The sequence below is a fragment of the Microcaecilia unicolor genome, chromosome 6 (genome assembly GCF_901765095.1).
Source record: "Microcaecilia unicolor chromosome 6, aMicUni1.1, whole genome shotgun sequence".
Taxonomy (NCBI): domain Eukaryota; kingdom Metazoa; phylum Chordata; class Amphibia; order Gymnophiona; family Siphonopidae; genus Microcaecilia; species Microcaecilia unicolor.
The window spans coordinates 72,835,987-72,851,874 of record NC_044036.1 but is presented as its reverse complement, the minus strand read 5'-3'; the positions used below and the strand labels follow the sequence as shown (position 1 = coordinate 72,851,874).

Here is a 15,888-nt window from a genome sequence, read left to right as displayed (position 1 = left end):
GAAGATAGTGCTTGAAGAAGAACAGTTGAAAATAAATGGGACCAACTAACCTGTTGCTGAATGAATTTGAAATCGATGGTGCCCGAAAGGAAATATGTTGAATACGGTAACAAGGATAAATATGAAATGAGAGAGAACACTAAACTACTAAACTATTAAAACTATATACACCAGTGTGCCATGTAAAACACCACTGATGTAATAAAAGGAAAAAAATTCAAAAGAAACTTAAAAGACAAGATTGCTGATTTAAAAAAAAAAAACGTATTGTAAAACCATAAAAACGGACGATTAAAACCAGTAAATAGCAATACTTCAAGATGCAATAACCCTAAAATGAACTATCATCCACTGATGTATACTGCTGTGTATAGAAAATGCAGTCTATGTGGATAATAAAAAAATGTGCCGGTTGAAAAAACAAACAGAATGCTGGTTAAAAAAGGCAAAAAGACCAGTTAAGTTATCATATTAAAAAGTACCATATTGGGTCTTTCATGCAATAAAGGAATTATAACAGGCACTCCCTGTGTTGAAGTTTGTGTCACACACTCTACTTCTTTCTTCCCAAACAAAACTAACATTAGTAAGTACAGTGTCAGGAGTAAATGTATCACCCCTTATCCTTAGATCCAAGCCCACTGTGCCAAAATAATAAAAGTCACTAACTCCACATCCAAATATAAAAATAGGGTATTATTTTATATGCAATAGCAACAAATAATATAAGCAAAACGGGAATAAAAACAGATACTCCTATTACAGAAATAGCTTGGAGTAAACGCATGTAAATCCCTAGCTAGACTCTGAAGTACAAAGAGTCACTGTAAAGCCCAGAGCACAGATATAAGGATGCATGGCACACATACAGTCCTTCAGATATCAGTGTGTCCCTCAGATGGTCAGGTGAGTCCAACACAGGGCTGCTGCTCAGGGATGATGATGGCACAGCCACTAACCCTGACAAGAGCTCTCTTTATGTAGAGAAATCAGGAGCCTCATCTGTACTGCTGACGTATTTTCTGTCCTTGGAGAACAAAGCAAGTACATGTTCACCAGACACTGTGACTCCAAAGTCCTGCATTGACGTAAATTCTGATAGCATCCTGTGTCAATGCTGCACTGTGACCTTCATCAGAGTTGTGGTGCTTCTGTTAACTTGATGTCTTTGCATTGTTCTAGAGGCTGTATAGATGAAATGTCTGAGTTTGCATATTGTAATCAGGTTGTTAATGCTGGATTATGCCATGTATGTATGAGACCATATATGTTTCCATATAGTCACATGGACGGCTGGGCATAGTGCTCATAATAGTGCTTCAGTAGTGCTTACTTTGCTCCCACATCACCACTAGGTTATTCCTTCTCTCCTTACTATTGAAGTGATAAAATTCCAAGATATAAAACTAACCAAGATACCTAAAAAAAATTCCTGTTTGCCCTGCTGTAGCTTCTGCCCTATTCCTCCTTTCCGAGTGACCAATCCTTGGGTTCAATGTTAAAGACCAACCATCTTGTTGTCTAGCTTTGTCCTCATGGCATCTTTGCTGTATCCCCGACCACCAGGGGGAGCCTCTTACAGCCTCTCCTCACTGTCCCAGCACAGTGTAGTCAAATTGGTGGCCACTCTGGATACTCCCAACACCTGAATTTAAAGATCTACCAATAGCCTTCTATAGCTACATCACTGCTTCCTCAATAGACTTCAGTCAAGATGTACTGCCATTTACAGTATATGATACCTATATATTTTTTTCTCCCTGAAGCTATTTAATCACCTCTATAAACTCTCTGTAAACATTTTTTTTTATTTATCAAAGTTTACAATTCTGTATCTCCATTCAATAAGATAAGAAATTAAAGAAATAAATTTACAATACATAACCAGTAAGCAAGGAAAAAACTAACAATTACAATCTTTGTCCCCAAACGAAATGGAAAATAGATTTTTTTTTTTAATATTTTATATTTGTACCCCGCACTTTCCCACTCATGGCAGGCTCAATGCGGCTTACATGGGGCAATGGAGCAAAAACATCTATGACATTCCGTTACCCGAGATAATCCACCCTAGCCTGCTGTCTGTAAACATTTTTAATTGTATCTCATTCCCAGACCAGAGATTTCTGACTATGGCGGCTACAAATATATTTTGCTTCACCTCATATTCCAGAAAACACAGCACAGTGTTGCATGGTTTGTTCTGTTGGTGTGCTCTTTTTCAATTTTAATGTCTTCAGGGAGGGCTACCCTCCCCTGAGGATCACCAGACAGTTTCTTCTAGTAACTTCCACACAACTCTGGTATTCTGAGGCCTCAGGTAGGCCCAAATCCGCTGATTAAGTCCTCTGATTTCTCTAAATTTTCAGCCTGTGCTGTTTCTGACTTCTAAATGCGCTGCTGCAAACTGGAGCTCTTGAACCCAATCCTCTTCGTTACCTTCCAATCGCTGACCTAGTTCAGTAGCACCATTGCACAATGCAGTGGTTTAAGGAGCACATTTCCTCTCGCCACCATGCCTTGTACATCCTCAAACTAGTCTTCAACCTCACTTCTGCTCAGCACACTGCTCATTATCTAGTTTTACCTCCTGGCTCTGCCGCAAATTTCTTTCCCATTACAATGGTTATACCTGCCTCCCTTTCTCCTTCGGAGTAGAACTGGCATTTCTCCTCAAATAGAACTTGTTTTTTGTTTCAACAGTATTACTCCCAGTGCTTTAACTCTTCCTGAGCCTATTCAGTACTATTTCAAAGTGTTAGGCAGTAGTACATGGCTGAAGAAGATTGGAGTAATTCTCACTTTTGAGCCAGATGAGCTGAATGGTGTCACCAAGTCCTCAATTCTTCTTTTCTAAAATGTAAGAACTTCCTTCCTGGCTTCAGTAGTATACAGAGAGAGAGAGAGGGAGTTTAGTGTCATGTAGATGATATTCCTCTTTATTGACCACCTTTTCTCTTCTTACAGTGTGATAAATATAAAAATGGCATTATTGATGGATCAGCATGTGAAGGGCTGTGTACCAAGGAAACACTTTATTTTGGCAAGTGTTTGTCTACAAAACCCAACCACCAGGTAGGTATGGTATTCGTATTTTAAGGGAAGTCTTGGGTACTTTGTATATTTGAATCCCAGGATGACCTTTGTTGGGTATTTATCAAATACTAAGGCTGTGCGTGCTGTGTTGTTGGCATGTCTTAAATTTAGAGTATGCAAAATAGATTTAACACATGTTAAACTATGATTTAATGCATGCATTAAAATGTTCTAGCACATTTTAATTTTTTTACAAATCACAAATGTGTGAAAAGAACAAAAAAAAAAAACAGTCTGGGAATCGAGGTACAAGGCTAAAAATCTGCAAATGAACTAAGTCTTTTCCCGAAGCACATACCTATCAAACACTGTAATCCTAACTGGTAATGTGCTTGAGTTCTTCTACACTAGAAGTGTATAACAATGCCTATATTTTAAAATACTGCTGTTGCTGTGGCATGCAAGTTATTGCATGCTACCACACAGATCTTACAGTAAACATTGTAATCAGGTGGTGCCATGGGAGACTGAAATTTCAAAAACCCCTTTGAGATGAAGAAAATTCCTCCATTTATATTTTTAATGTGATACTGCAATTCGGGGAATTATTGGATTTCCTTTACTGCTACCTGTGTGGCATTTCTGAAATGAGCAGCTCAGTTATTGCAGCAAAAAGTAGTACATTAAAATCTTAAAAAGGTGGATTAACTTGTAAAACACACAGTCTCAAAAATTGCAGTAATCTAATAAAAATACAGGGTCCACCCTTCCTCTTTTAGGTCAATATAGAAAGTGGTGAATAAGGGAATCATTTTGGGCTCTCCTGTTTTACTGCTCCTCCCAAGAAAACATAACACTTTCTTTTTGTAAATATATTTAGAAAGCAGTAACTGAAAGGAGCACTGCATGTAACTTTAGCCTCAGCTCTACCAGATATTAAACCTAAAGAAAATGTCTTCAGAAATAAATTGTGAAACAATTGTTCAGTAAGATGTAAAATCAATTCTCTGAGGACAAGCAGGCCAGTTGTATTCTCACAGCTGGGTGATGTCATTCAATGGAGCCAGGTTTAAACGCTGAGTAGCGAGATTATCGTAGAACTTTCTTGCAGCGCCCCCAAAACGCATGTACTGGTGCCTTCCTGCCTGATGCACGATTTTTCCGTGGAGCAGGGGAGGACATGTCATCATGTTCTCCTTTCAATGCGAGATTTTCTCTATTCTGTAGTGTTTTCCCGTGCATGTGTTTTGTCCCTTTTGTTATTTTTTTCCTTACTCCTGATTTTATTGTTTTCCCTTTTATTTTTTTGTAGTGTTTTTAACTCTTAAAGTTTCCTTTCTTCTTGTGGGTTGTTAGGCACTTTTAGGCTGGAACTGTGACCTCAGTTTGAACGCTGCCCCTCTTTACTGCTCACAGTTGAGGAGTTTAGTTTGGCTGTGATTCTTTTCTCAATGTCCAAGAAGACCCCCCCCCCACCCCTGTGGCTTCAAAAGGTGCACTCAGTGTAATTGGCTGATTTCCACGATGGGACCTGCACAATTGGTGCATCGGGCCTGACCATGAGCCTAACTCTTGTTTGCAAATGCTGATGAGGGCACAGCAGGTTAAACAGGAGAGACATTTTGACTCCTTGAAGGCCAATAACATTGGTACCGGAAGCATCAACCTCGATGACTGCCACTGGGAGTGCACCAGCATCGAGAAGGTCTCACTTCTCTTGATGTCAGACCTGGCATGGAGGATGCGTATGGATTCAACATGCATCGAGGGAAGCCCAGAAAGCATAAGCATTGGTCCTCATCATTGCATGGTGCCAGGAGCTCTGGGACATCAATAATGCTGGTACCTGAGAAGCGCCAGCACTGGGAGGAGTGTACCCCTCTTTGGAAGAGGTGCCAGTGTGCAAGTTTCCAAGCAGCCAGGTCCCTACTTTCAGTTTGGCACTGATGTCTTCTCAGGCTGCTTTCCTACCTTCAATGAGTGGTTCCGAGCCATGCTCACAGAGGAGGTGTCGCAGTTGCTGCAGTTGCAAACCGCTTAGGCATTGAGTGCACTTGCACCAACTGTGAATCAGCCTCAGATTCTTCCTATGGCTCAACCCCTGCCTATGGAGAGATCTCAATGCTGGCGCCTCGAAGGGTGTCGACATCAACACATGCAGTGCTCTGAGAGTGGGGCACCCCGTTGGTGGATCTTTGTGCCACTCATCTCAACAATAAAGTCCCCCAGTTCTGTTCCAGGCTCAGATCACACAGTAGACTAGCATCAGATGCGTTTCACCTACATGGAGGGGGGGGGAGGGTCTTCTGTATGCGTATCCTCCAATGCCTCTCATAGAATTTGCTGAAACTGAAGACCAGGAAACTATGATCCTAATTGCCCCATACTGGTTGAGGCAGATCTGGTTTCCTCTTTTTCTGGAGTTGTCCTCTGAAGATCTGTGGAGATAGGAGTATTTTCTGACCCTCATCATTCAAAACAAGGGATCCCTTCTGCATCCCAACCTCCAATCCCTGGCCTTCACGTCTTCGATGTTGAGAGCCTAGAATTCAAATCCATAGATTTCCTGGAGGGTGTGTCTCAAATTTTTGCTGGCTTCCAGGAAAGGCTGTACTAAGAGGTATTGCTTATTTAAGTGGAGGAGGTTTGCCGTCCACTGTGAGGGCAAGGCCTTAGATCCCCTCACTTGCCGTACACGGACTGCTTTAATATCTTCTGCACCTCTCTGAGTCTGGTTTGAAAACCAACTCTGTAAGGGTTCCTCTCAGTACAATTAATGTTTATCTTTGTTGTGTGGGGGAGGTATCTCTGTACAGCCTCTAGTTGTTTACTTCAAAAGAGGTTTGCTGTTGACAAAGGCCCCTATCTCAACATCCTCACCCAGCTGATGAAAATTCCTTTCGAGCCACTTGATTCCTGTCATCTGAAGTATTTGACCTGGAAAGTTGTGTTTTTGGTGGCAATCACTTCAACATAGAGTCAGTGAGCTTCAGGTCCCTAGTAGCTGATCCACAATAAAGTGGTTCTCCGCACGCATCCTAAGTTCCTTCCTAAGGTAGTGTCAGAGTTTTATCTTAACTAATTGTTCTGCCAGCATTTTCCCCAAAACCATATACCCATCCTGGTGAGAGTATAGTGCATACCTTAGATTGCAAGCAAACCTTAGCCTCTTATCTGGCACCCATAGATAGTCCATCCAGCTTTTTGTTTCTTTTGACCCAAATTGGATGGGGGTAGCATTGGCAAATACACTTTTTCTAATTGGCTAGCAGATTGCATCTCCTTTACTTATGCCCAGGTTTGGCTGAATCTAGAGGGTCATGTCAAGGCTCATAATATCAGAGCCATTGGTAGCTCATGAGGTCAGCCTCTATAAAGGAGGTTTGCAAAGCTTCAATGTGGTACTATGTGGGTTTCTGCCAGGTAGTTGTGACCTGGATTGGCCACAGTGGGAAGCAGGATACTGGGATAGATGGACCATTGGTCTGACCTAGTATGGCTGTTCTTAGGTTCATCTGTCCACACATTCATATCTCATTACTGCCTTGAGCAGGATACCCAACATGGTAGCCAATTCAGGCAGGCAGTCCTGAAGAATTTGTTTGATGTCAAGAATCCAACTCCACCCCCCTAGACCCAATTTTCTTTGGTTTCAGGCTACACCTTCACAACTAGTATGTAAATAGTTTCAGGCTAATTGACTTTCAGGCCTAGACGTTTGAAGTCCCTATTGTCCGAGCATTGTTTTTGGTAAACCTGGTAGCTAGGGATTCCCAGCTGTGAGAATACAACTGAGGTGCTTGTCCTTGGAGAAAGCAAAGTTACTCACCTGTAGCATGTGTTCTCAGAGGACAGCAGTTCAAGTACTCATATACATCCTCCCACCTCCCCTTGGAGTTGTATTCTTTAGCTATCTTATATGACTGAGGGATCCATACTCGCATGTCAGACGGAAAGTGCATGTGCGATGGGACGCTGCTAGAAAGTTCTACTATAATCTTGCTTTTCAGCATCTACACCGGGCTCCATCGGATGATGTCACCCAGCTGTGAGAATATTTTGCCTGCTGTCCTCGGAGAACACCTGCTACAGGTGAGTAACTTACTTTGTTTTTTTTCTGTCCCTATGATGGATAAAACCATAGATGAATCATAAGTCTACACATCTAAAAAGACTTCTTTTTTTTCTGTCTTTTTTTTTATTCCCGTTAGATGTATTTAGGGTTCTGGGGGAACCTACAAGGCATGATAAAATGTCAGATGGAAGAAACTGTTCATCTTGACTTTGGAGCTGAACTGGAACCAAGAAAAGAGATTATACCATTTGATAAACCTACCAAGGGAACCACCGTGCAAAAATTTAAAGAAATGGTGTACAGCCTTTTTAAAGTAAGCACACACTGGATTTTATAAACTACTAGTAAAAAAGGCCCGTTTCTGTAGGCAAGGAAACGGGCCTTAGGCAGGCAATTCCCCCCCCCCCCCCCCGTGCTACGGCCCCCTCAAACCCTCCCCTTCCGCGAACCTGTCATTCCCCCCCCCCCCGTGCCAGCGAAAACTGCCGCCACCGCCGTTGTTGTGCTACCTTCCCTTCCCGTAGGTTCCTCAATCATCTTCTTAGAAAGTTTAACTCCGTGCGTCTGACGTCGGATGCAAGCGTGTGTCTGACGTCAGACGCACAGAGTTAAACTTTCTAAGAAGATGATTGAGGAACCCACCCGAAGGTAGTGCACAACAGCGGCGGGAGGGGGGTGCGGTTTTTGGCGTTCCGGGGGGGGGGGATCGACAGGTTCGTGGGAGGGGGTGGGTTTCGAGGGGGCCATAGCGCAGGGGGGGGGTGACAGCTGATTCCGAGGCAGTAGGAGGAGTAGGGAAACACGCTGCGCGTTTCCCTACTCCTCCCCTTGCCTTGGAATCAGCTGTGTTGACGTCAGTGACGTCCGTGTGTGTCTGCCTCGCAGACCACTTGCAGCCAGGGAGCCACGGTCCCAAGCATAGAACGTTGGAGGTGAGAATTATTATATAGGAAGTGTGAGCTGCAGCTCTGGTGCTTCCTTGCCATGTGCATGATGTGGCCAAGCATCCTTGCCCAACTACAACACATCACGTAAATGTTCTAGGAGGGGGTTCATCAATCCAAACCACCCTCCAAGTTTCTCCCGTCAGATAACCATACTGTCAAGGGTATCGTGTGCTTACTAAAGAAGCACAATAATATTTGAAGAAAAACTGAAAACTATTTAGGAAATGGCTGAAATTATTTACATGTCATTCTTGAGAATTTGACAGACCTCATTTGAGGTATCGTACCATTCTTTAAAAAAGAAAGAAAGGCACATCCTAAGGATTAAAGAAGCATCTATACCATGGCTGCTTTGTAAGTAGGCCAAAAAATCAGTTGCTAATCAAATATTTTTCAGAATGAACTATACTGAAAAGATTGGCTTCCTGTAACCAAAAGCCGAATCTGATGCAGAACAAGTTACCAGCATGCCTGTTTTATATGCATCTACTTTCTGATATCGGAAGCGCCAGCCCTTTTCTCCAGGAAAGGCAATCTCACATGTAGGACTTTAAACTGAATCCGATACATGCTATTGTAGTGGTAAGTTAAGGTATATCTTTGTTTAGACACAATCTTTTTTTTTTTTTTTTTTTTTTCTTCAATAATGGTATGTTGGTACTAATTTTTAGTTTTGGCCTTTTCCCTTTTACATCTATTCTAGATTGCCAGGCATGCGATTTGTGTAATTTTGTAAGTGTCCATTTTGGCATTTAAAATGGGCTTCATTTGCATAAAAAGCTTTATAGAAGTACCACACACACACACACACACACACATGCATGCACGCACGCAGGCACGCACGCATGTGCACGTTCTCTTCCTAAGGGGCCCTTTTACTACGCTGTTTCAGGTGCTAATGCACGCTTAATGCAGCTTAAAATGGCATACCATAGGACAAATGCAAGAAGCATCCTGTAGTAAGTGCAAAAAATTTCACTTTTCATATCCCAACCCAACTGATTGGTTTAACTACATTATAATTAAAGCAACTATTGTCTTAAGTATTTTTGCTGCTTCTACTGTATTGGTACAATGGTGAGTTTGGCCTACTAGTTCCTTGACTGTTCTATGCACTGCCATGCAGAAGGGCCTGGGTTCATTTCCACTCCCTGGGCTAGCCAGAACCAGGGGTGTTGTGGAGGCAGTGTTTAATCTCCAGCTTGGGGGAGGGAGTCGGTCTCTGTGCAGTGGTAGCCCCATGATTGCAAAGCTCCTGGGCGAGTGTTTGTGCATGGTCTGTGGTGATTTGGGCTAAGTCATCACCATCCTCAGCTGGAGTCCATGCACCAAGTGAGTTGAGAAGAGATACAAAGGGGAAAAATTCCTGTATAGCCATAGTCACAACTCTGGTGTTGTGTTGTCTTGAACTTGGCAAGGAAGCAGGAGGAAACTGCAGGTTTAAAAAAATAAAAGCCTCAGACTGATTATTGCACTGACTATGTAACTAATGAAATAATTAATATTTTATCATGTGGCTTAAGAAGAGAGAGGATTATTCAAAAGAGAACAACTGAAGTAATTTTGTTTTGTTTTGCTTCTAGGCAAAGTTGGGTGATCAGGGCAGTCTCCCTGAACTAGTCAGTCTCATCCTGTCAGTTGCCGATGGAAATAAAGATGGTCATGTTTCCCTACCAGAAGCAAAGTCTGCCTGGGCACTTCTACAGCTCAATGAGTTTCTGCTCATGGTGATACTTCAAGATAAAGAACACACTCCAAAACTCCTGGGATTCTGTGGGGATCTATACATGATGGAAAGAGTGCAATATACCTCCCTGTATGGAATAAGTATTCCATGGATCATTGAATGGTTTATTCCTTCTGGTCTCAGAAGAAGTATGGACCAGTGGTTTACCCCTTCCTGGCCTAGAAAGGCTAAGATAGCAATAGGACTTTTAGAATTTGTAGAAGATATTTTTCACGGACCTTACGGTAATTTTCTTATGTGCGATATGAGTGCCAAAAACTTGGGATATAATGACAAATATGACTTGAAAATGGTAGACATGAGAAAAATTGTGCCAGAAATGAGTGTGAAGCAGCTAATTAAAGATCGTCACTGTGAGTCTGATTTAGACTGTGTTTTTGGTACTGACTGCAGGACTCTTTGTGACCAAAATCGAAAGAAATGTACAGGAGATATCATTCAACCAAATTTGGCAAAAGTATGCCAGTTACTCAAGGACTACCTGTTGCGTGGTGTACCCTCAGAAATCCGAGAAGAACTGGAGAAACAACTCTATTCTTGCATTGCCCTTAAAGTCACTGCAGAGCAGATGGAAATGGAACATTCTCTAATACTAAATAGTTTAAAAACATTGCTGTGGAAGAAAATCTCTCACACCACTGATTCTTAGTCTCCACAGGAGGGTGAATTATCTTGTACCACTACTATAGGATGTTTACCACTTTTTTTTTTTTTTAAGAAGCAGGTCCTTAACATTTATGTGTGTGTGTTTTATTTGGGGTTTTTTGTTTTTCTTTGGGGGGGGGGGGGTGTTTGTTTTTTTTTGTTTTTAAACCGCAAACTCTGTAAAATGCCTTCTTTAAAAGTACTGTTGAAGCATTTTGTCTTTCCCTTTCACGCCAGCTGTGCCACTTTGTGAATCTGGTAAGATTGGTACGTGTAGCCTTGGTGTGTTTCACCATGGAGACCAAAAGCATCAACTGTACAGCATAGAGTAGCACTTGTGGCTGTTGCCGTGAGATCCTGTCTCTGCTCGCCAGTGCGGTCTCCTGCTGACATCTTTAATTTTGTAAGAATATTGACGGTCTCTTAATTGTTTTATAATGCTGTGAAACTACATCATTCATTTGTGAGTATCTGTGTAACACGGATTTGCTAATAGTTTTTCACATGTTTGCCAAAAAACCACCACTGAAAGTGAGTTGGTTGAGTTCAAGCTGCTGTTTTAACATTTTATTTGGGAACACTTTTATGAAAATGAAGTTTACTAAACTCTCTGCATGGCAAAATTTGCACATTATTGTTGAAAAACAAAATCCGAATTGGTAACCATAAAATGTGAGAATTAAAGTTGTATTTTGTAATCAAATTTGGAGTGTAGTTGCTTTGAGAATCAGTAAATGCACAAAAGAGCTTGTGAGCTTCATAAAACAATATTTTAAAACTAGTACCACCATAGACTGCTATAAGTAAGCCATGTGAAATGCTAGGAAAGCAATGGATAGAGTTATAAGAATGCGCCACAAAAACATGGCAAAAAAAATCCAAGATTGGAAGAGGAAATAAATGATAAAGATCTACTGCATAGACAAGAAATATGGAACTGTAAGTGTGGAGGGCTGCAAGTCAGTCAAGCTGATGTCACAATGAATATGCATGAACAGCCCCCACTGTATGCAGGAATCTCATACATATGCATGACTCTATTTAAAGACCAATTTCTTCTAATTAACTACTCGATAAACCATCTAAAAATATACAAAAAAATCACTTTTAAGACATAAATAACTATGTGATTGGTGCTTATTATATCCCCACAAACACTAACCGCAATTCTATGGATTTATATTTTTATTTATTTATTTTTATTACATTTGTACCCCAGCTTTCCCACTCATGGCAGGCTCAATGCGGCAGGCAATGGAGGGTTAAGTAACTTGCCCAGAGTCACAAGGAGCTGCCTGTGCCGGGAATCGAACTCAGTTCCTCAGTTCCCCAGGACCAAAGTCCACCACCCTAACCACTAGGCCACTCCTCCACTCCATTGCACCATGGCTGTAGATATTTTTTTAATATCACGAAACACTGCTGGCAACATAAAATAAAATACTTAGCTTTTGTAGATCAAATTCACGGTATCTCTTTTATAACCCAGATTGGAACTTATGCTCCCTTAGTGAAAAACCATAGTGAACAAATTTTTTATTCAAAGTATATATAAGAAATCTTGAAGGAGGCCATTAAAAAACTGCTAAAGAGTGTAGATCCACAAAACAACTGCACCTGATGTCCATAAATAAACACAAGCTCAAAATCCTTACTTGAAAAAAAAAACATTTTAGCCAATTATATCACAATCTAACTCCCATCCAAATAATCTTCAAACCAGGATCAACAACCTTCTCTCAGCTTCTCATTGTCTCTTCAAAGTCTCTCGCTCCATCCAGCTCTATTGAAGTCACTAATAATCTTTATTGATGACATAAGTGGCTCAGTCCCAACATGATCGCTTCTTCAAGAGGCCAACCTGGAACAAGGTGTATACTAAAATTTAAAACTGTACTATGAAACAATATATTTGAAAACAAAAACTAATAAACTATTCAGCTTCATAAATGAGCTAAGGCTCAAGCATGGTATCTACAACCTAGAACGCCAATGCATGCGTGGTTCCCTACATGAGGATTAAAGACAGTTCTTGTTACATAAGTCCAGTCCACTTCTTTATTCAAGACACTTGTTGACACCTTATTCCAGGAAAATATTAAACTGTACTCTTTAGCTACTATTTGTTTCTTAACATTACCTCCCCTGGGATTATTGATCTGCAATATCACTATAAACCTAAGATCTTCATCTTGATGTTTAGCCATGATCCAGTGGTCTACCAAGGGTGGTCTCAAAGTGCTGAACTCTAAGATTGCTTAAATGTTGAGCAATTCGATATTTAATCTTATGTTTAGTTTCCCCAGTATACCATTTTTGACATGAGTATCGGGTGGCTTAAACTACTTGTGATTCACAATATGTTCTTGATTTCAACAAAAAAATCCCTCTATAAATGGGCCACTTATACTTTATCTGCCACAATACACAATCGTAATAGAAGATCATATAGGAATTGCAAATTTTAAAAAGTATCATTCTTTAATTCCTCTAGTGATTCCTCAGGGGAGGAAAGTAATTCTGTCCAGTCACATAGTGATAATTCTGCTCAGCAAGTCTCTCAGGATGTTCATTCAGCACAGGTTATAACTGTTACAGCACTTTTTAACTCCATCACCAATCTCATCAGGAGTGTGACCACAGCCTCAAAACAAGATGTGGTTGACAGTATTTAATTTATCCTTAAAAGTTCTTACATGTGATCTTAAATCAGTATTGGCATTAAGGTTATCTTTTGTGTCAACGCAGTTTTATGATTCCTTTAATATAAGGGTAATTTGTATAAAAATTAGGAAGTTGCGTTTAAGACTGCATTTTGGACCAGGTGAGCATTTAGAAGATGGGATAAAAGATAATCATGAGTCATTTTTGGATAAATATAAATTACCTTCAGTGCGGTGTCCACTGGGTCCTTTGGATACATTCCAGAAACTAGTTTTGATGGATTTAGAAAACAGAGAAACACAGTTGGGATTTGTACAATATAACTTGACAGAGAAACAAAGGATAGCTTTATATGATTCGCAACAGGATCTATAGTTATCTTAACAGCTGATAAGGTTGGGGGGGGAGTAGTGGTTCAAGATGTTACTCAATATGAAGAGGAAGCTAATCAGAAGTTGTTAGATCTAATCTGTTATAACCTGCTTCCTTGTGGCCCAACCTCTGAGTTTCAAATTATGATTCAGGATATTTTGGTAGAAGCTAATGAGCGAGGGGGTTATTTCAGTTAAGGAATACAAATATTTGTATAAGGAGAATCTGACCACCCCATATATTTACTTCATTCCCCCCCCCCCCCCCCAAAACCCCAGGTAGACCTATAGTCTTGGGAAAAGGGTGTTTATTTGAGCCACTCTCTCAGTTTTATGGACTTTTATTTACAACCTGAAGTCTGTAATATAACATCTTATGTATGAGATTCCACAGATTCATTAATGTTTTTGGAACAATTACAGATTCCAGTAGATCAAAAGATAATTTTGGTTACATTAGATGTGGTAGCCCTTTATACTAACGTGCCTCAAAATTCAGCATTAAATATAATTCAACAGGTTCTAGATAGAATACAATTGTCTGTGACAAGATTTGATTGCTTAATCAGCGGGTCTAGTTACAGGCTTATGGACCTCAACATGTATACACTGAAAGAGGCGGGAGGGGAAATGATACAGACGTTTAAATACCTCAATGGCGTTAATGTACAGAAGGTGAGCCTTTTTCAAATAAAGGAAAATGCTGGATTGAGACGGCATAAGAGGATGATAAGTGGAAATAGGCTTGGAGGAATCTAAGAAAATACCATTTCATGGAAAGGGTGGTAGATGCATGGAATGGCCTCCCAGTGGAAGTCGTGGAGATGAGGACTATTGGAATTTAAGAAAACGTGGGACAGGCACATGGGGATCCCTTAAGAGAAGGAGGAGCTAGTGGTTACTGAGGAAGGGCAGGCTGGATGGGCCGTTTGGCCCTTATCTGTCACCATGATTCTATGTTGTTTTTTTTGTTATATTTGTACCCCGTGCTTTCCCACTCGTGGCAGGCGCAATGCGGCTTACATATTATATACAGGTACTTATTTGTATCTGGGGCAATGGAGGGTTAAGTGACTTGCCCAGAGTCACAGAAGCTGCCTGTGCCTGAAGTGGGAATTGAACTCAGTTCCTCAGGACCAGAGTCCACCACCCTAACCACTAGGCCACTAAAAACTATTTTCAATTCCAGGATAAATGTTATCTACTACTACTACTACTACTTAACATTTCTAGAGCGCTACTAGGGTTACGCAGCGCTGTACAATTTAACAAAGAGAGACAGTCCCTGCTCAAAGAGCTTACAATCTAATAGACAAGTGAACGGTCGGTCCGATAGGGGCAGTCAAATTGGGGCAGTCTGGATTCACTGAACGGTAAGGGTTAGGTGCCGAACGCAGCATTGAAGAGGTGGGCTTTAAGCAAAGACTTGAAGACGGGCAGGGAGGGGGCTTGGCGTAAGGGTTCAGGAAGGTTGTTCCAAGCATAGGGTGAGGTGAGGCAGAATGAGCGGAGCCTGGAGTTGGCGGTGGTGGAGAAGGGTACTGAGAGGAGGGATTTATCCTGTGAACGGAGGTTACGGGCAGGAACGTAAGGGGAGATGAGGGTAGAGAGGTAGTGAGGGGCAGCAGACTGAGTGCATTTGTAGGTAAGAAGGAGAAGCTTGAATTGAATGCGGTATCTGATCGGAAGCCAGTGAAGTGACCTGAGGAGAGGGGTGATATGAGTATATCGGTTCTGGCGGAATATGAGACGTGCAGCAGAGTTCTGAACAGACTGAAGGGGGGATAGATGGCTAAGTGGGAGGCCGGTGAGGAGTAAGTTGCAGTAGTCCAGGCGAGAGGTAATGAGAGCGTGGACGAGAGTTCGGGTGGTGTGTTATCTATAAGTGAAGGGGGTGGCTCCTACAGTGGCCTGCCTATATATGGCTGATTTTGAGAATAAATTTGTTTACCATTCTGTATCTATCTATATTTATTCATGCTTGTATCCCACAAAGATCCAAAAACCACTTTTGGTTCAATGTGGCTTACATTTAACAGTTATAGAGGATTACATTGATGCATTACAATCGCAAAGTTATATGGAACAGTGTTATTACAGAATGATGTCGAATTATTTTAGTTCGCATAGGTTAACCATATGATTTTTTTTTTAAAAGGTAAGACTTTAGATCTTTTCTGAACTGAAGGTAGTTTGTTATGCTTCTTGTGACCTTGGGAATTGAGTTCCACCATTTAGAGCTCAGGTAGCTAAATCCTGCTGTGTAGATGGATTTGTGGATTGTTTTTGATGTTTGGCAGGTGAAGTAGTAGGTATCCTCTAGTTCCTGGGTTTGCATTTCTTGATGATAGTGTAAGGTCTAGCATCTAATATGGAGACGGATTTGCGTTTCATGGTGATAGT

General features: G+C 41.2%; 1 protein-coding gene across 5 annotated transcripts in view; it reads left to right on the top strand.

Annotated features, from left to right (window-relative positions):
* The window catches only part of DIPK1A (divergent protein kinase domain 1A), a 69,523-nt gene extending 58,972 nt beyond the window's left edge, over positions 1–10,551 (top strand). For all 5 annotated transcript variants that reach the window (XM_030206015.1, XM_030206016.1, XM_030206017.1 and 2 more), the window contains 3 exons: positions 2,968–3,075; positions 7,248–7,424; positions 9,642–10,551. In XM_030206015.1, coding sequence (XP_030061875.1) covers positions 2,968–3,075; positions 7,248–7,424; positions 9,642–10,454 — 1,098 coding nt within the window. In that variant the 3' untranslated portion in view covers positions 10,455–10,551. The remainder of the gene's footprint in view (positions 1–2,967; positions 3,076–7,247; positions 7,425–9,641) is intronic.
* Positions 10,552–15,888: the final 5,337 nt, after the last annotated feature.